This window comes from Bombina bombina, chromosome 7, assembly GCF_027579735.1.
Source record: "Bombina bombina isolate aBomBom1 chromosome 7, aBomBom1.pri, whole genome shotgun sequence".
NCBI lineage: Eukaryota > Metazoa > Chordata > Amphibia > Anura > Bombinatoridae > Bombina > Bombina bombina.
The window spans coordinates 24,320,868-24,345,961 of NC_069505.1; the positions used below are offsets into that span (position 1 = coordinate 24,320,868).

The 25,094-nt window shown below is 29.9% G+C and overlaps 1 protein-coding gene across 1 annotated transcript in view; it reads left to right on the top strand.

Moving 5' to 3' along the window:
- Positions 1-25,094, top strand: part of LOC128665790 (neurexin-2-like) — a 581,704-nt gene that overhangs the window by 313,910 nt on the left and 242,700 nt on the right. Inside the window, 2 exon segments of the mRNA XM_053719990.1 lie at positions 12,363-12,460; positions 12,462-12,548. Coding sequence (XP_053575965.1) covers positions 12,363-12,460; positions 12,462-12,548 — 185 coding nt within the window.

A 25,094-nucleotide genomic window follows, 5' to 3' on the forward strand; every position in this document is an offset into this window, starting at 1 on the left:
TGCTGATTGGCTGGGAAATGTGTCTGCAGACTGTGAGATACAGGGTCAAAGTTTACTCAATGATGACGAATAGGGGGCGGATTGAACATCGCATATGTTCGCCCCCGCCGCGGCGAACTTGAACAAGCTATGTTCGCCGGGAACTTTTCGCCGGCGAACTATTCGTGAGTCGCGACATCACAAGCTATTTGTAGTTTATTGTAGGCTAGGGGGTGTTTTTTATTTTGGGGGGGATTTTTTATTTTTGTAGGGCTATTAGATTAGGTATAATTGATTTTATTTTTGATAATTTCGTTTGTTATTTTTGGTAATTTAGTGTTTGTTATTTTTCGTAATTTAGTATTTATTTTATTTTTTGTAATTTTAGACTTAATTTTTTTGTAGTAGTATTAGTTTTTTTAATGTGTAATTTAGTTTATTTAATTGGTAGTTATTTTAGTATAATATTTATGTTAGGTTAATTGCTAGTTTAAACGTAGTTTTTTTTATTTCGCAGGTAAGTTTTTATTTATTTTTTAAGGTTAGTTTTAGGGGTTAATTAGTTTAAATTAGTTTTTTGCGATGTGGGGGGCTGGCAGTTTAGGGTTTAATAGGTTTATTTAGTGGCGGTGATGTTGGAGGCCAAAGGTTTAGGGGTAATAACTTTTTATTAGTGGTTGCGAGGTGTCTGGGAGTGTGCGGAATAGGGGTTAATAACTTTATTATAGTGTCGGCAATGTCGGGCAGCGGCGGAATAGGGGGTTAATAGCTTTATTATAGTGGCGGCAGTGTCAGTGAGCGGCGGAAATAGCGGTTGATATACTTTAATGAGAGTGGCGGAGATGTTGGCGGTCGGCAGATTAGGGGTTAATAAGTTTTAAATAGTATTTGCGATGCGGGAGGGTGGTGAATAGGGGTTAATAGGTAGTTTATGGGTGTTAGTGTACTTTTGTAACAGTTTAGTTATGAGTTTTGTGAAACATTTTTTGTGCGCCAAAACTCATAACTACTGCTTTCAGATAGCAGACTGGATGATGTCCAGTATTGGCTGTAACGCAAGCATTTTAGCCTCACCGCAACAACTTGTAATAACGGCGCTATGGAAATCCCACGGAAAAATGAAATTTTTAGAGTGTGGATTGATGTAGCGTTACAGGGCGAAAATGCTTGCGGTACTTCTATCTCGTAATGGGCTGCGTACTGTTTTTATGGCTGAAATTGGCATTTTTTCAGCGTTAAAACTCTAACACACAACTCGTAAACTAGCCGATTATGATTAATATATAACCTTAATATAAGACCTTGATTCTAATCTTTCCAGAATTCTTCTTTGATATAAAAACAAATGGGATTGGTTGTTATTTATTTTTTGTTAATCAAAACGATCATGATCTTATTGAATCAAACACAGCTGAACTTGATAACGCTCATGATATTCAATCCCCATCTCCCGTCCTGCTGTGGTTAATGACTGATAATGGCTGCTTATCGCCAAACACAAATCGATTCACTAAAAAGTACAACTGCTCTGCACACCGCCCCAGCCGATCTCACCAATCAGGACACCAATATTTCCTTCTGCCGGTCTTGTATTGTACCCTCTTCTGTCTCCTCTTACTCTGAATTCCCCGACTGTCAGGTTTCTATGTAGATATGTTGTTCTTCATGTATTTACATTTAATTGATGTGATAATATGTTCAGTATTGTTTTTGGAACAATTTGATCATCATCAAAAAATTTGTCACCATTGTTGACAAGGTCTGTACCATCTTGTTTTCATGTTCAAGCATGTCCAGATTGGGTAGCCTGATATCGTTATGTATTTTTTCCATTGTGTGTTATCATTCATCTAATGGTGTTTGGTCATTTATAAAGTCCCTTTCGCTGTTTTTTTTACAATTGGTTCAATTTGTTGTCAATATTTAGTTTATAATTCATGGTTGGATTGATTGTGATCACAAAAGTTGATCTGATATTATTCAATACCGATCATTCAGAGTCAAAAAACAGTCAATAAACACAATAGACTACATTGAAATCCACCCCATATTTAGAATAATATAATTAGAAAAATAATTAAAACAACATTAAAATTAAGGTAAAAAACTGCATATTAAATCACTTTCTGAAAGTCCAACGTGTTTTGATACAATTGCATAACTACTTCAGTACATTATATTTTTAGGTCGTCTGGTTATGTTATAAGTTATATCTGAAGGTTGTAGGACTATCATTATGTGATATCTGAAATATTAATTCTAAGCTCAAATTGTAAATGAATACACAGATCTACCCAGTGGGTTTTAGTTAGGGTACCGGAAAAAGATTGTATTGTGAGCTATGAATAATTATATTTTATAATAATTAGTAAATAGTCATTTGCAAAACACATTCATGTTCCAAACACAGATTGAAAAAAAAATATAGAATTTCCCAATGGTTTATTATTGTTGCATTTCTATAGTGTATTTGGAGTTTTGCTCACCTCTGATTGACGAAAAAAGGCGGATCTTCGTACCGCTCTGCTATTTTCATTGCCCATTTATTCTTGTGCAACAGCAACGCACTAAAATCTGTGCAAATCCATGATGAAAATAGGCTGAGCAAAACAAAAAGACGCCTCTTCCCGCATTCGAAGGTGAACAAAACTCCAAATACACGTGTCTAATTTCTATATTGTAACATATGAGCTTTTTTAATTTTAAAGGGAGCATAAAACCTACTTTTTTCTTTTGTGATTCAGATAGAAAATACTATTTTAAACAATTGTCAAATTTACTTTTATTATTACGTTTTCTTTATTTTCTTGTTATCCTCTGTTAAAAAGCAGAAAGGTAAGCTCAGGAGTGTGCACGTGTCTGCCGCACTATATAGCAGCAGTTTTACATTACAGTTATACATTAGCAGGAGCACTAGATGGCAGCAGTTTTATAATACTGTTATACATTAGCAAGAGCACTAGATGGTAGCAGTTTTATAACAATGTTATACATTAGCAAGAGCACTAGATGGCAGCAGTTTTATAATAATGTTTATCATTAGCAGGAGCACTAGATGGCAGCAGTTTTTATAATAAGTTATACATTAGCAAGAGCACTAGATGGCAGCAGTTTATATAATGTTATACATTAGCAAGAGCACTAGATGGCAGCAGTTTTATAATAATGTTATACATTAGCAGGAGCACTAGATGGCAGCAGTTTTATAATAATGTTATACATTAGCAAGAGCACTAGATGGCAGCAGTTTTATAATAATGTTATACATTAGCAAGAGCACTAGATGGCAGCAGTTTTATAACAATGTTATACAAATCAAGAGCACTAGATGGCAGCAGTTTTATAACAATGTTATACATATCAAGAGCACTAGATGGCAGCATTTTTATAACAATGTTATACCATGAGCAAGAGCACTAGTTGGGCAGCAGTTTTAATAACAATGTTATACCTTAGCAAGAGCACTAGATGGCAGCAGTTTTATAATAATGTTATACATTAGCAGGAGCACTAGATGACAGCAGTTTTATAATATGTTATACATTAGCAAGAGCACTAGATGGTAGCAGTTTATAATAATGTTATACATTAACAAGAGCACTAGATGGCAGCAGTTTTATAATAATTTTATACATTATCAAGAGCACTAGATGGCAGCAGTTTTATAATAATGTTATATATTACAAGAGCACTAGATGGTAGCAGTTTATAATAATGTTATACATTAGCAAGAGCACTAGATGGCAGCAGTTTTATAACAATGTAATACATTAGCAAGAGCACTAGATGGCAGCAGTTTTATAATAATGTTATACATTAGCAAGAGCACTAGATGGCAGCAGCTTTGTAATAATGTTATACATTAGCAAGAGCACTAGATGGCAGCAGCTTTGTAATAATGTTATACATTAGCAAGAGCACTAGATGGCAGCAGTTTTATAATAATGTTATACATTAGCAAGAGCACTAGATGGCAGCAGCTTTGTAATAATGTTATACATTAGCAAGAGCACTAGATGGCAGCAGTTTTTATAATAATTTTATACATTAGCAAGAGCACTAGATGGCAGCAGCTTTGTAATAATGTTATACATTAGCAAGAGCACTAGATGGCAGCAGTTTTTATAATAATGTTATACATTAGCAAGATCACTAGATGGCAGCAGTATTATAATAATGTTATACATTAGCAAGAGCACTAGATGGCAGCAGTTTTATAATAATGTTATACATTAGCAAGAGCACTAGATGGCAGCAGTTTTATAATAATGTTATACATAAGCAAGAGCACTAGATGGCAGCAGTTTTATAACAATGTTATACATTAGCTAGAGCACTAGATGGCAGAAGTTTTATAATAATGTTATACATTAGCAAGAACACTAGATGGCAACAGTTTTATAATAATGTTATACATTAGCAGGAGCACTAGATGGCAGCAGTTTTGTAACAATGTTATACATTAGCAAGAGCACTAGATGGCAGCAGTTTTGTAAAATGTTATACATTAGCAAGAGCACTAGATGGCAGCAGTTTTGTAACAATGTTATACATTAGCAAGAGCACTAGATGGCAGCAGTTTTATAATAATGTTATACATTAGCAGGAGCACTAGATGACAGTAGTTTTATAATTTATACATTAGCAGGAGCACTAGATGGCAGCAGTTTTGTAACAATGTTATACATTAGCAAGAGCACTAGATGGCAGCAGTTTTGTAACAATGTTATACATTAGCAAGAGCACTAGATGGCAGCAGTTTTGTAACAATGTTATACATTAGCAAGAGCACTAGATGGCAGCAGTTTTATAATAATGTTATACATTAGCAAGAGCACTAGATGGCAGCCAGTTTTATAACAATGTTATACCATTAGCAAGAGCACTAGATGGCAGCAGTTTTATAACAATGTTATACATTAGCAAGAGCACTAGATGGCAGCACTAGTTCCTGTCATGTAATGCTCCAAACATAGCAAATTTGATAATAGAAGTAAATTGGAAACTATTTTAAAATTGTATCCTCTATCTGAATCATTAAAGAAAATTGTTGGGTTCCATGTCCCTTTAAAAGGATGAAAGAGAATCAACACTTATTAAAGGGACAGTATACACTCATTTTCATATAACTGCATGTAATAGACACTACTATAAAGAATAATATACACAGATACTGATATAAAAATTCAGTATAAAACCTTTTAAAAACTTACTTAGAAGCTCCCATTTTAGCTCTGTTGATGAGGTTAGGCTGGGACACCCACTGAAAGGGGCTGAGAGCAGAACCTCCCCTGCATATGAATAGACCCATTATACAAACAGAAACAATGTGAAGGTTGTATACATCAGTATACATCTACAACTTTGGGGCTTGGGTAGGAGCCTGGAAATCACACAATGTTATTTAAAAAATAAGCAAAACTATAAATTGTTACAAAATCACTCCCAGATGGGCGATATGAATGGATCATCTACAACACATTTATGGAAAGAAAAATCTAGTGTAGCTATCTTTTCACATATTTACATGTAGGGGGGAAATATATGTAATTTGAAGCAGAGAAATACAATTAAATATTGAAAACTAAATGTTATTATTTAAATAGAAGGATAATATAATATAAAATAATATAATGTTATTATTCTATAATGACTAAATAAAAAATATAATATAATATTGTGAAATAATGTTATTATTTTATATATTTTAATTACCATTCTAATGTATTATTAAAAAATAGATTTTTAATATTGTTTTATATATTATGAATTATATTATAAAAGTATTATTATTATTAGATTATTCAGTTATATTATACAATTATTATGATATTATTCAGTTATATTACTGAGATACCATAAATCAATTTTCTAGGTTGAATTTTTAAGCAAACACATTTTTCATATTTTGAGTGCTTGAAATGTATCTTTGTAACTTGGGTGGGATTGCTTTGAATATCCATTTGATGAGAAGGTGTTGATTGCTGTTTTAGTCTAATGCGGCAATAATTGCAAAGGATTCTGTGGATGCGTTACTGACTTGAATAAATTTCACAAAAAATGACGACCATCGTACACCCTGATTTTAAAAAGACATAAATGAGAAACCTAGGTTTTATTAAGTCACGTAACAATAAAAAATAGAATTTCACTGATATTTAGACAAATCGTACTTACACATTTCCCTTTTTCTGTGGCTATTTCTCTCGTCTGCATCAATACCTTTTTTTTCATTTGTTCCCAGCCACCCCCCCCCCCTTCCACCCACCTCATCATTCTTTTTACACAAGCCCCCCTCTTTTTTATTCTCAATCCTCATAGCTCGTTCATGCCTACCCGCTTGCTCTCTGTCCTTTTCACCTCGTTCCCTGCTCTGATAATGCCACATGCAGGTAATCAGACAGACAGTGATGAACGAGCAAGAGTACGTGGAGGGACAGACATGTCTCCTCTATGTGTTCTAAAAAGAAGACAATGATGTTCATATATGTATGTATAGGCTGCGCACACACACACACACACACACAATAAACAGACATGCATAGACACTCTTATATACACATGCATATACACATACTTATATAAACACACTTTATAAAACACACATACTTATATAAACACATATATACACATACTGTACTTATATACACATACACACATACTTATATAAACACACATACTTAAATAAACACATATATACACATACATACACACAAGCTTTTAAAAACACACACAAATATATATATTTATATATATAAACACACATACTCACAAAACACACCATTTATGCAAACATATAAACACACTTTACATGCACACTTATATACACACATATAAGCACACCTAGGCACACACAAACACACCATAAACACACATATATACACCTACTCATATAAACATGCATACACACATACTTATATAAACACACATATGCACAAGCTCATAGAAACACACACACAGACAAACTTATATAAACACACACTCATATATTCACACACAAACTGAAATAAATGCACACAAACTTATATAAACACACACTAATATAAACACAGAACACACACACTGATATAAACACACATGCAATGAATGAATAAAAACACATGCAATAAATACATACACACACATATAAACACACATGCAATAAATGCATAAACACACATGCAATAGATACATACACACACATATAAACACACTTGCAATAAATGCATACACACACATATAAACACACATGCAATAAATGCATACACACATAAACACACATGCAATAAATGCATACACACATGCAATAAATGCATACACACATATATAAACACACATGCAATAAATGCATACACACACATATAAACACACCTGCAATAAATGCATACACACACACATATAAACACTCATGCAATAAATGCATACACACATATAAATACACATGCAATAAATGCATACACACTATAAACACACATGCAATAAATGCATACACACACATATAAACACACTTGCAATAAATGCATACACACACATATAAACACACATGCAATAAATGCATACACACACATGTAAACACTCATGCAATAAATGCATACACACATATAAAGACACATGCAATAAATGCATACACACACATATAAACACACGTGCAATAAATGCATACACACACATATAAACACACTTGCAATAAATGCATACACACACATATAAACACACATGCAATAAATGCATACACACACATGTAAACACTCATGCAATAAATGTATACACACACATATTAACACACATGCAATAAATGCATACACACACATATAAACACACATGCAATAAATGCATACACACACATATAAACACACATGCAATAAATGCATACACACACATATAAACACACATGCAATAAATGCATCACACACATTATAAACACACATGCAATAAATGCATACACACACATATAAATACACATTCAATAAATGCATACACACACATATAAATCACTCATGCAATAAATGCATACACACATATAAACACGCATGCAATAAATGCATACACACACATGTAAACACACATCCAATAAATGCATACACACACTTATAAATACACATGCAATAAATGCATACACACACATATAAACACACAGGGGGCCGATTTATCAAATGCCAGATGGACATTATTTGCTGCATCGAATAATGGTCCGCTCCGGCAACGCTAATGCCAACAGCATACACATACACTCTAGTGAAATGCTTGTGCAATGCCGCCCCCTGCATAATTCGTGGCCAATCGGCCTCTAGCTGGAGGTGTCATCATCCTGATCGTATCTGATCGGGTCTGATTGCTGTCTGCCTCCTCAGAGGTGACGGATGAGTTAAAAAGGTCTGTAACCGCTGCTTCTTAACTTAAGTTTCCGGCGAGCTTAAGAAATCTACCCCATAGACTGATATAAACAGACATAAAATAAATAAATACACAAACCTGTTTTGAGGGCAAATCATAGATTTGATTTTTCTTATACAAAGTGGTACATGTTACATAGACGTCACACACACTGTTACAACAATTTTGGGGCGCCACAGGTGAGGTAATCAATCTTGGTCAGCCAGCAACAATATATCATAAGAGCTCTCTAGTCCACTAAAAGTGGCTACTGCAATGTCTAGTAAACTCTTTGTCATGGGAGAAATAATTCTGTGCTAATAAATAAGAGTCAAAATGATGCTAGCCTATATTGTGTCTTTAGAGTAGGTAGTTTATTCATGGAACAGCCTTTTGTTAGATGTGGTAAGTACAAGTACCATAAGGGAATATAAGAATATCTGGGGTATCTTAAGAATGAATAAAAAAACAATATGTGAAGAATTTATGGGCCTTTGGTTCTTATCAATATCAAAGTTTCTCATCCTTTCTCTGTGTCCCCTCCACTTTCCTAATTCTCTCTAATTTGTCTCATCTCCGTATCCAACTCTCTATATCTCTTCCCCCCCCCCCCATACGTTCCACTTCTTCTCTCTATCCAACCTTTGAATTTTCTCCATTTCTCCTCACCTCACCTTCTGCAGCTCCACCCCACCCCCCTTATCAGCTTTTACAAGTCATTAACACTTCCTAATGAAAGGCGTATGTTTCCTTTTCTCGTATTCCTCTCACACCTTCCGTCTTTCTCTTGCATGCAATTTCTATCTTTCTTTATATTAAAGGTCATTAACACCTAATGGAAGGTGTATATCTCCCCCATCTGCTGCTCTCTCATTCTATGTTCCCTTTTCCTCTGCACTCTCCTTCCTCCCACCAACCCCATACTATGTGAAATTAGAGCTCGTTATCATTTTTTAATTAAAGGAGAACTTCTCCTCCCCAACTCACTGTGTTCACAACAGGGGCCAGTAATTAACTGGGGAGAATTCTATTAAAGGAGAGAGGTAGAGCTCTGTGGGTTTTGTTATGGAAGCCATTACGCGAAGGGAAAAAAAACCATTGAGTAAAAATTTCCTACAGGCATTCATAAAGTTCAGTGTAACTTTGTAGGTTGGAGATTTAATGCTTTTACAATGAACATTATGCAGTATAAGTGAGAATAAATGTAACACATCTACACTTGTCATAATTTAACAGGGATTTTTGTAGAAATATAAATCTCAATGCTACAGATTTATAGTAAAGCCCTATAAAAGTGTCCTGGTCCCCATAATCTTGTATATCAGGTTATGGCAAGAATAGTATATTGTGGGTTTTATAGGGTTTGGCAGAAGAAGGGTTAATATCACACTGTGCAGAGCTCTGACACAAGAGGGGTTAAAGGAGCACTAGTACAGAGCACAAAAAAAATAAAGGAGGTAGGAGATGCTATATATAGAGCTTTCACAGCAGAGATGTTAAATGAGACTCTCCCACTTATCATCAAGACTGCATCTATATGAAGCCCACACAACAGCTGTTTTTCAGCTGGAGTATCAAAAACTAAGCGATCAGAAAATATTGGGATGGTAGGTAGAGATAAGGACTAGGTAATGAGTATGGGAAAGAAAAGGGTGGTGTGGTAGGGGGGAGCATTGTAGATGGTGTGGTGGTGGGGCAAGCGGTGTGAGAGAACTGGAGATGGATTTTAGGGGGTGTGAGCAATATAACATTGCAAGGACTATTGTGAGAAATATAAAAGTTACTAGAAAAAGTGTAAGCACTATTTAAACTGGTATTAGTGGTGTGGATAAGTACAGCTAGGTATAATGTAAGCAATATAAGTGCTGATAGGGGCAGTGTGAGTTATTAAGGAACTGCTAGGAGCAATTGTGGGAACATAGAAAACTGCTAAGAGGGTTGTGAGCAATGTAAGAACTTCTTGGAGCTGTGTGGAGCAATACAAAATACTGTTAGGAGCAGTGTGATCAATAGGTAGAGCTTCTATCATTGTATAAGCAATATGAGCAATATAAGAGCTAATAGGGACAGTATAAGCAATACGCAAGTTGCTAGGAGCTATGTGAAAAATATAAGCTTTCGGAGTGACATGAGCAATATATAAGCTGGAGTGGCATAAATAATATAAGAGCCGCTAGGAGCATTCTGAGCAATATAAGAGCTGCTGAGAGTGGCATGAACAATATAAGAGCTGCTACTAGTGGCATGAGCGATATAATAGCTGTTAGTAGAGTCATGAGCAAAATAAGAGCTGTTAGGAGTATTATGAGCAATATAATAGCTGTTAGTAGAGTCATGAGCAATATAAGAGCTGTTAGGAGTATCATGAGCAATACGATAGCTGTTGCAAGTGGCATGAATAATATAAGAGCTGCTAGGAGCATTCTGAGCAATATAATAGCTGGTACTAGTGTCATGAGCAATATAAGAGCTGTTAGGAGTGTCATGAGCAATACAAAAGCTGTTAGGTTTGGCATGAGCAATATAACAGCTGTGTAGAGTTACAGGAGCATATAAGAGCTTGCTAGAAGTCTAATGAGCAATATAATAGCTGCTCAGGTGGCATGAGCAATATAATTGCTTCTAGGAGTTGGATGAATAATATAAGCTTGGAGCATTCTGAGCAATATAAGAGCTGATCAGTGTGACATAAGCAATTTGAGAGCTGCTAGGAGTGGCATGAATAATATAAAAGCTGCTAGGAGCATTGTAGATGGTGTGGTGGTGGGGTAATCGGTGTGAGAGAACTGGTGATGGGGGTTTTAGGAGTATGAGCAATAAAACATTTGCAAGGACTATTGTGAGAAATACAAAAGTTACTATAACAAGTGTAAGCACTATTTAAACTGGTATTAGTGGTGTGGATACTATAAGCACAGCTAGGTATAATTTGAGCAATATAAAAGCTGATAGGGGCAGTGCAAGTTATTAAGGAATTGCTAGGAGTAATGGTGGGAACATAAAAAAACTGTAAGGAGGGTTGTAAGCAATGTAAGAACTTCTTGGAGGCTGTGTGGAGCAATAAAAATACTGTTAGGAGCAGTGTGATCAATATTAGAGCTTCTATAATTGGTGTAAGCAATATGAGCAATATAAGAGCTGTTAGTAGAGTCATGAGCAAAATAAGAGCTGTTAGGAGTATCATGAGCAATTATAATAGCTGTAAGTAGTGTCATAAGCAATATAAGAGCTGCTATGAGTGACATAAGCAATATAATAGCTGTTAGGAGTGGCATGAGCAATATAACAGCTGCTTGGAGTGGCATTAGCAATTCAATAGCTGTTACCTAGTGGCATGAATAATATAAGAGCTGCTAGGAGCATTCTGAGCAATATAGCTGGGTACTAGTGTAATGAGCAATATAAGAGCTGTAGGAGTGCCATGAGCAATACAATAGCTGTTAGGTCTGGGCATGAGCAATATAACAGCTGTGTAGAGTTAGAGGAGACAATATAAGAGCTGCTAGAAGTCGAATGAGCAATATAATAGCTGCCCGGGTGGCATGAGAAAAATAATAGCTTCTAGGAGTTGGATGAATAATATAAGCTTGGAGCATTCTGAGCAATGTAAGAGCTGATCAGAGTGACACAAGCAATATGAGAGCTACTAGGAGTGGCATTAATAATATAAAAGCTGCTAGGAGCATTTTAAACAATATAAGAGCTGCTCAGACTCACATGAGCATTATAAGAGCTGCTCAAGTGACATACGCAATATAATAGCTGTTAGGAGTGGCATGAGCAATATAATAGCTATTAGTAGTGGCATGAATAATATAAGAGCTTGCCAAGAGTAGCATGAGCAAGATAAGAGCTGGTAGTAACAAAGTAAGCAATATAACCATTGTTATGAGTGGTCGTGAGCACTATTAGGGCTAATAGGGGCAGTAGTGAGCAATATACAAGTTTATGTCTTCTGTCTTTATTTGACTCTGTGTCGGTGAAAATTTTTTTTCTATAGAACCTCAAATATTTTTTTCTCTTTCTTTCAGCTGGCACAACATATATACTTTGGGAAGCGGTGGAGCCCCTCATCACATACACCTGGCCTCCCAACGACCGACCAAGTACGAGGGCAGATCGACTTGCCTGTTGGTTTTACCACTCAACAGAAGGACGACGTCTTACTCCGAGTGGACAGTGCCTCTGGTCTGGGAGACTACTTGCAACTTCACATAGTAAGAAATATTTGTGATTCTCATACTTTAACCAGGAGTAATACATTATATTAGGGAAAATACAATAAGCATTCATAAATTAGATGTGTTCATTTCTCAACAATTACAGTATTACTCTTTATCAACTTTTAAAATCTTTTTCTGAAAAACAAAAAGCCTTGTGTACTGCATTTAAATTTTGAATGTTTTATGTTAGGAAAATCAGGAAAGAAATTTGGTATAATCATCAATATAACTAAAGAGTATTTTCTTAATCACAAGCCCTCCACAAACCTGTGCAATGCCAAAGTGCCTAGCAATAATATGTATATATGTTTTGTAATTATAACATTTTTTTCATGGAGATGGAATTCAAAAACATTGCATTAATACAAAATCTTAAAAGAAAACATTTTAAAAGTTAACTTCTATATTTTTAGGAAGAAAAATAGTCTATAATGGATTGTTAATTATGTTTTGAACAATTGCAGAGATTTGAAAGTATTTGCTACCAAATACCATATTAATAATGGTATCCACAAGCTCAGAAAATTACTTGTAATTTTTACCTGCCCAAAATTCCCTTATAAATCCTAAAAATACTTATTTGTGGGAAGCTCAAATGTCAATGATTAGCTGTTTTTTAAAAAACTCTTCTCTCAGTCAGTGAACTCAACGCATTTTGACTTTGTGATGTCATTATGGGTATTTCAATTATTATTTTCAATTGAAGTAAACAAATTAGAGGCCTGTATTGATATGAGGGCCTACTAGCGTTGCACTCTGCGGAGTACAGTAAAGTTGGCAATACATATTGATACATTGCACACATAAGTATTAAACAATTCATTTTACTAAAACAATTGACTGAAGCGCTAAGATAAGTAATAATTTATGTACGTTGCTTCCTGTGATATGGTGGTCAAAACAGCTGCATGATATCTAAAGAAGAAAAAATAGCTTTTTAATTGCCAATTGAATTATGCACAATACTTGGTCAATATATCCACTGACGCATTTGACTGTAGCACCGAATACTTTGTAATTAATTACGAAAAAAAAATCTCATCCAGCTTCTTCCTATATCATTTAATTCATCCTAAGCACTGCTAAGAAAATATATATGGCTGTATTAATAACATAACAATAATCTAAAATCAAAATCTTGATAAAAACTGTAATAAAAATACATTTGTAAGAATGTTCACAGATGCACAAATGTGCTTAAGCAAAAGTAAAGCGTGACAGAAATGTAATGCAGTGTTATGTTGGCTGCATTATGTGTGTGAAATGTGTTGGGTTTTTTTTAATCGTAAAGGCCAATTACATACAAGCAGAACAGCATAATCAACAGAACACAATTTGAAGACAAAACAATAGCACCTACTATGAATTTCAAATGTGTAATAGATTTTTCTGACAAGTTTCAAAATCCCTCCATTTTCCCTGCCTCCTGTATCATGTGACAGGCATCAGCGAATCCCAGTCTCCTATAAGTAATACACTGGGAATTCTTGCACATGCTCAGTAGGAGCTCGTGCCTCAGTGTGCATATATCTGTATCATGTGACAGCAATCAGCTAATCACAGACTCATATACGTATACACCTGTGATCTCTTGCACATGCTCAGTAGTAACTGGTGCCTCATACAGTGTGCATATATCTGTATCACGTGACAGCCATCAGCTAATCACAGACTCATATACATATACACTGTGATCTCTTGCACATGCTCAGTAGTAACTGGTGCCTCAGACAGTGTGCATATAACTGTATCATGTGACAGCCATCAGCCAATCACAGACTCATATACGTATACATGGGGATCTCTTGCACATGCTCAGTAGTAACTGGTGCCTCAGACAGTTTGCATATAACGTATCATGTGACCAGCCATCAGCTAATCACAGACTCATATACATATACACTGTGATCTCTTGCACATGCTCAGTAGAAGCTGGTGCCTCAGTGTGCATATAACTGTATCATGTGACAGTCATGAGCTAATCACCGACTCATATACGTATACACTGTGATCTCTTGCACATGCTCAGTAGTAACTGGTGCCTCAGACAGTGTGCATATAACTGTATCATGTGATAGCCATCAGCTAATCACCAGACTTATATACGTATACACTGTGATCTCTTGCACATGCTCAGCTAGGAGCTGGTGCCTCAGACAGTGTGCAATATAACTGTATCATGTGACAGCCATCAGCCAATCACAGACTCATATACGTATACATTGTGATCTTTTGCACATGCTCTAGTAGTAACTGGTTCCTCAGTACAGTGTGCATATAACTGTATCATGTGACAGCCATCAGCTAATTACAGACTCATATACTTATACAGTGTGATCTATTGCACATGCTCAGTAGTAACTGGTGCCTCCGTAAGTATGCATATAACTATATCATGTGACAGCCATCAGCCAATCACAGACTCATATACAGGTATACACTGTGTTCTCTTGCACAGGGTCAGTAGTAACTGGTGCCTCAGTAAGTGTGATATAACTGTATCATGTGACAGCCATCAGCCAATCACAGACTCATATACGTATACACTGTGATCTCTTGTGCATGCTTAGTAGTAACTGGTGCCTCTGTAAGTGTGCATATAACTGTATCATATGACAGCCATCAGCTAATCACAGACTCATATAAATAATACACTGTGATCTCTTGCACATGCTCAGTAGTAACTGGTGCCTCAGTAAGTGTGCATATAACTGTATCATGTGACAGTAATCAGATAATCACAGACCCATATACGTATACACTGATCTCTTGCACGAGGCTCAGTAGTAACTGGTGCCTTCAGGACAGTGTTGCATATAACTGTATCATGTGACAGCCATCAAGCTAATCACAGACTCATATACCTATACACTCTGATCTCTTGCACATGCTCAGTAGTCGCTGATGCCTCAAAGTCTGTATAGAAAATCACTGTGCCCAATTGAAAATGAAAGTAAATCCGAAAGCTTTTTCTTTAAACCGCTTGCTTTATCTGAATGATGAAAGTGTAATTTTGACTTTAGCATTCCTTTAAATAATACTGACAACAATTATTATTTTTTTTTTTTACTAATTTTCTAATTAAAGGCACAGTAAAGTCACAAAAAATCTTTTATGATTTAAATAGGGCATGTAATTTTAAACAACTTTCCAATTTACTTTTATTACCAATTTTGCTTTGTTCTCTTGGTATTCTTAGTTGTAAGCTAAATCCAGGAGGTTCATGTGCTAATTTCTTAGACCTTGAAGACTGCCTCTAATCAGAAAGCATTTTGACAGTTTTTCACCACTAGAGGGCGTTAGTTCATGTGTTTCATATAGATAACATTGAGCTCCGGCACGTGAAGCTCCTAAGAGCAAGCACTGATTGGCTAAAAATGCAAGTCTGTCAAATTAACTGAAATAAGGGGGCAGTTTGCAGAGGCATAGATACAAGGTAACCACAGAGGTAAAAAGTATATTATTATAACAGTGTTGGTTATGCAAAATTGGGGAATGGGTAATAAAGGGATTATCTACCTTTTTAAACAACAAAAATTCTGGTGTTTACTGTCCCTTTAACTAATTTTAATCCTTAATATAATTAACACTTAACAATAGCATATCTTTAATACAGCAGTAAAACTTTGTATCCAAATGCATTTGAAGAGCATCTGATAAATGTATTACTGCTGAGTTTTCAATGGATTGGATTCTAATGAAATAATTCTGCAAAAAGTCAGAAGCATATAAAGATACAGTAAATCCAAGCGTTCCACTGCAGGAATGTGCAGATGATTTATTATCTAGATACAATGATAACTCAAGCAGACTGTGCCACCTCCCTCATAGGCACGTTCTGTAAATAAAATTAGGCTGTAAAATAAAATTGCGCTGCTCAGTCTGTTAAAAGTAGAGTATACAAAGACAGTTGCTGGCTAATTTGTAAGAAGCTCATTTAAAAGGGGATTTTATATCCCCCATATAGTTCTTGTTTGTTAGATAAGGAGGTTTATTACTTTTTGATGAAGCTCCTATTTACGGTTTATATTTGTCCGCTCCCCTTTAACATGCTGACTTACCATTTATAGAAAGAAATTAGTGCAAAAATAGAGGATTAGCCACATACAAATTACCCCCTTCAACCCACATAACAATTGGCCTATTTTTGATATTGGATTTTTTTATTTATTTATTAAAGAAGTAAATTAAAGAAAGAAATAAAAATACAAAAAATAACGAAAAGTACTTTGTTGGATGAGAATCCTAAACAAGCAACTGATTTGTAATGTTATCAGAACTTAAAACAACAACTTAGTGCCAGATTATAAGTGAAGTGCTAAATATCACTTTAGTGAAGGGGATATTTGTGCTCTGCTATTACAAATTGTCAGCAATGTGAACGCGAGCTTCTGTTTGCTTTGCTGGAAAGCATTGCGCTCACGAGAGTGCACTTCCATAGGATCCAATAGGAACCTTGTTCTGATGCTGTCAGAGATAGCATCAGAACCTAAGCGCAGTGATGGCTGCAAATTATATATATATATGTATGTGCTTATATTACATGTATATACCCATATTAGCACATTAATATCTATGCATATACACATAGTAACACATAAATTATATATGCATATAACATAAATATATATGTAATATACACATAATAACATAAATATATATGTATATACACATTGTAACACATAAAATATATATATGTATATACACATAGTAACACATAAATATATATGCTATACACATAGTAACACATAAATATATAGGTAATACACATAGTAACACATAAAATATATATATATATACACATAATAACACATAAATATATATGTATATACACATGTAACACATAAATATATATGTATATACACATAGTAACACATAAATATATATGTATATACACATAGTAACACATAAATATATATGTATATACACATAGTAACACATAATTATATATGTAATACACATAGTAACACATAAATATATATGTATATCACATAGTAACACATAAATATATATGTATATACACATACTAACATAATATATATGTAGTATACACATACTAACATAAATATATATGTATACACATAGTAACACATAAATATATATGTATATACACATAGTAACACATAAATATATATGTATATACACATAGTAACACATAAATATATATATGTATATACACATACTAACATAAATATATATGTATATACCCATATTAGCACATTAATATCTATGCATATACACATAGTAACACATAAATATCTATGTATATACACATACTAACATAAATATATATGTATATACACATACTAACATAAATATATATATATACACATAATAACACATAAATATATATGTATATACACATATAACACATAAATATATATATACACATACTAACACATAAATATATATGTATATACACATACTAACACATAAATATATATATGTATATACACATAATAACACATAAATATATATGTATATAACACATAATAACATAAATATATATGTATATACACATAGTAACACATAAATATATATATGTATATACACATAATAACATAAATATATATGTATATACACATAATAACATAAATATATATGTATATACACATAATAACATAAATATATATGTATATACACATAATAACACATAAATATATATATTATACACATAATAACACATAAATATATATGATATACACATAGTAACACATAAATATATATGTATATACACATAATAACACATAAATATATATGTATATACACATAGTAACAATAAATATATATATGTATATACACATAGTAACACATAAATATATATGTATATACACATAGTAACACATAAATATATATGTATATACACATAGTAACACATAAATATATATGTATATACACATGTATATACACATAGTAACACATAAATATATATGTATATACACATAGTAACACATAAATATATATGTATATACACATGTATATACACATAAATATATATGTATATACACATACTAACATAAATATATATGTATATACACATAATAACACATAAATATATATGTATATACACATACTAACATAAATATATATGTATATACACATAATAACACATAAATATATGTATACACATTAACATAAATATATATGTATATACACATAATAACACATAAATATATATGTATATACACATAGTAACACATAAATAATATATGTATATACACATAGTAACACATAAATATATATGTATATACACATAGTAACACATAAATATATATGTATATACACATAGTAACACATAAATATATATGTATATACACATACTAACATAAATATATGTATATACACATACTAACATAAATATATATGTATATACACATAATAACACAAATAAATATATGTATATACACATAGTAACACATAAATATATATGTATATACAAATAGTAACACATAAATATATATGTATATACACATAGTAACACATAAATATATATGTATATACAAATAGTAACACATAAATATATATGTATATACACATAGTAACACATAAATATATATGTATATACACATAATAACACATAAATATATATGTATATACACATAGTAACACATAAATATATATGTATATACAAATAGTAACACATAAATATATATGTATATACACATAGTAACACATAAATATGTATGTATATACACATAGTAACACATAAATATATATGTATATACACATACTAACACATAAATATATATGTATATACACATAGTAACACATAAATATATATGTATATACACATAGTAACACATAAATATATATGTATATACACATAGTAACACATAAAAATATATGTATATACACATAATAACACATAAATATATATGTATATAAGCATAGTAACACATAAATATATATGTATATACACATAATAACACATAAATATATATGTATATAAGCATAGTAACACATAAATATATATGTATATACACATAGTAACACATAAATATATATGTATATACACATAATAACACATAAATATATATGTATATAAGCATAGTAACACATAAATATATATGTATATACACATAGTAACACATAAATATATATGTATATACACATAGTAACACATAAATATATATGTATATACACATAATAACACATAAATATATATACATACTAACACATAAATATATATACATACTAACACATAAATATATATGTATATACACATAGTAACACATAAATATATATGTATATACACATAGTAACACATAAATATATATATGTATATACAAATAGTAACACATAAATATATATGTATATACACATAGTAACACATAAATATATATGTATATACACATAGTAACACATAAATATATATGTATATACACATAATAACACATAAATATATATACATACTAACACATAAATATATATCATACTAACACATAAAATATAAATATATACACATACTAACACATAAATATATATGTATATACACATAGTAACACATAAATATATATGTATATACACATAGTAACACATAAATATATATGTATATACACATAAGTAACATAAATATATATGTATTATACACCATACTAACACTAAATATATATGTATATACACATAATAACACATAAATATATATGTATATACACATAATAACACATAAATATATATGTATATACAAATATTAACACATAAATTATATGTATAGACACATAGTAACACATAATAGTATATATGTATATACAAATAGTAAACACATAAATATATATGTATATACACATAGTAACACATAATATATATGTATATACACATAGTAACACATAAATTATATATTTTAATACACATAGTAACACATAAATATATATGTATATACAAATAGTAACACATAAATATATATGTAGATATACACATAGTAACACATAAATATGTATGTATATACACATAGTAACACATAAATATATTGTATATACACATACAGTCAACACATAAATATTATATGTATATACACATAGTAACACATAAATATATATGTAAATACACATAGTAACACATAAATATATATGTATATACACATAGTAACACATAAAAATATATGTATATACACATAATAACACATAAATATATATGTATATAAGCATAGTAACACATAAATATATATGTATATACACATATTAACACATAAATATATATGTATATAATCATAGTAACACATAAATATATATGTATATACACATAGTAACACATAAATATATATGTATATACACATAATAACACATAAATATATATGTATATAAGCATAGTAACACATAAATATATATGTATATACACATAGGTAACACATAAATATATATGTATATACACATAGTAACACATAAATATATATGTATATACACATAATAACACATAAATATATATACTACTAACACATAAATATATATACATACTAACACATAAATATATATGTATATACACATAGTAACACATAAATATATATGTATATACCACATAGTAACACATAAATAGATATATAGGTATATACAAATAGTAACACATAAATATATATGTAGTATACACATAGTAACACATAAATAATATGTATATACACATAGTAAACACATAAATATATATGTATATACACATAATAACACATAAATATATATACATACTACACACTAAATATATATACATACTAACACATAAATATATAATTATATACACATACTAACACATAATATATATGTATATACACATAGAAACACATAAATATATATGTATATACACACTAGTAACACATAAATAATATATGTATATACACATAAGTAACACATAAATATATATGTATAATACACATAGTAACACATAAATATATATGTATATACACATAGTAACACATAAATAATATGTATATACACATAATAACACATAAATATATATGTATATACACATAGTAACACATAAATATATATGTATAAACACATACTAACACATAAATATATATGTATATTACACATACTTAACACATAAATATATATGTATATACACATAGTAACACATAAATATATATACATACTAACACATAAATATAATATGTATATACACATACTAACACATAAATATATATGTATATACACATAGTAACACATAAATTTATATGTATATACACATAGTAACACATAAATATATATGTATATACACATAATAACACATAAATTATATAGTATATACACATAGTACACATAAATATATATGTATATACACATAATAACACATAAATATATATGTTTATACACACAGTAACACATAAATATATATGTATATACACATAGTAACACATAAATATATATGTATATACATCATAGTAACACATAAATATATATGTATATACACATAGTAACACATAAATATATATGTATATACACATAGTAACACATAAATATATATGTATATACACATAGTAACACATAAATATATATGTATATACACATACTAACACATAAATATATATGTATATACACATAGTAACACATAAATATATATGTATATACACATAGTAACACATAAATATATATGTATATACACATACTAACACATAAATATATATGTATATACACATAGTAACACATAAATATATATGTATATACACACAGTAACACATAAATATATATGTATATACACATAGTGACACATAAATATATATATGTATATACACATAGTAACACATAAATATATATGTATGTGCTTATATACATGTATATACCCATATTAGCACATTAATATCTATGCATATACACATACTAACACATAAATATATATGTATATACACATACTAACACATAAATATCTATGTATATACACATAGTAACACATAAATATCTATGTATATACACATAGTAACACATAAATATATATGTATATACACATAGTAACACATAAATATATATGTATATACACATAATAACACATAAATATATATGTATATACACATACTAACACATAAATATATATGTATATACACATACTAACACATAAATATCTATGTATATACACATAGTAACACATAAATATCTATGTATATACACATAGTAACACATAAATATATATGTATATACACATAGTAACACATAAATATATATGTATATACACATAATAACACATAAATATATATGTATATACACATACTAACACATAAATATATATGTATATACACATACTAACACATAAATATATATGTATATACACATAGTAACACATAAATATATATGTATATACACATAGTAACACATAAATATATATGTATATACACATAGTAACACATAAATATATATGTATATACACATAGTAACACATACATATATATGTATATACACATAGTAACACATAAATATATATGTATATACACATAGTAACACATACATATATCTGTATATACACATAGTAACACATAAATATATATGTATATACACATAGTAACACATAAATATATATGTATATACACATAATAACACATAAATATATATGTATATACACATAGTAACACATAAATATATATGTATATACACATACTAACACATAAATATATATGTATATACACATAATAACACATAAATATATATATGTATATACACATACTAACACATAAATATATATGTATATACACATAGTAACACATAAATATATATGTATATACACATAGTAACACATAAATATATATGTATATACACATAACACATAAATATATATGTATATACACATAATAACACATAAATATATATGTATATACACATAGTGACACATAAATATATATGTATATACACATAATAACACATAAATATATATGTATATACACATAATAACACATAAATATATATGTATATACACATAGTAACACATAAATATATATGTATATACACATAATAACACATAAATATATATGTATATACACATAGTGACACATAAATATATATGTATATACACATACTAACACATAAATATATATGTATATACACATAGTAACACATAAATATATATGTATATACACATAATAACACATAAATATTTATGTATATACACATAGTAACACATAAATATATATGTATATACACATAGTAACACATAAATATATATGTATATACACATAGTAACACATAAATATATATGTATATACACATAGTAACAGATAAATATATATGTATATACACATAGTAACAGATAAATATATATGTATATACACATAATAACACATAAATATATATGTATATACACATAGTAACACATAAATATATATATGTATATACACATAATAACACATAAATATATATGTATATGCACATAGTAACACATAAATATATCTTTATATACACGTAGTAACACATAAATATATATGTATATACACATAGTAACACATAAATATATATGTATATACACATACTAACACATAAATATATATGTATATACACATTAACACATAAATATATATGTATATACACATAATAACACATAAATATATATGTATATACACATAATAACACATAAATATATATGTATATTACACATAGTAACACATAAATATATATGTATATACACATAGTAACACATAAATATATATGTATGTGCTTATATACATGTATATACCCATATTAGCACATTAATATCTATGCATATACACATACTAACACATAAATATCTATGTATATACACATAGTAACACATAAATATATATGTATATACACATAGTAACACATAAATATATATGTATATACACATAGTAACACATAAATATATATGTATATACACATAATAACACATAAATATATATGTATATACACATAGTAACACATAAATATATATGTATATACACATAGCAACACATAAATATATATGTATATACACATACTAACATAAATATATATGTATATACCCATATTAGCACATTAATATCTATGCATATACACATACTAACACATAAATATCTATGTATATACACATAGTAACACATAAATATATATGTATATACACATACTAACACATAAATATATATATATGTATATACACATAGTAACACATAAATATATATGTATATACACATACTAACATAAATATATATGTATATACACATAGTAACACATAAATATATATGTATATACACATAGTAACACATAAATATATATGTATATACACATAGTAACACATAAATATATATGTATATACACATAGTAACACATAAATATATATGTATATACACATATTAACACATAAATATATATGTATATACACATAATAACACATAAATATATATGTATATACAAATAGTAAGACATAAATATATATGTATATACACATAGTAACACATAAATATATATGTATATACACATAATAACACATAAATATATATGTATATACCCATAGTAACACATAAATATATATGTATATACACACAGTAACACATAAATATATATTTATATACACATAGTAACACATAAATATATATGTATATACACACAGTAACACATAAATATATATGTATATACACATAGT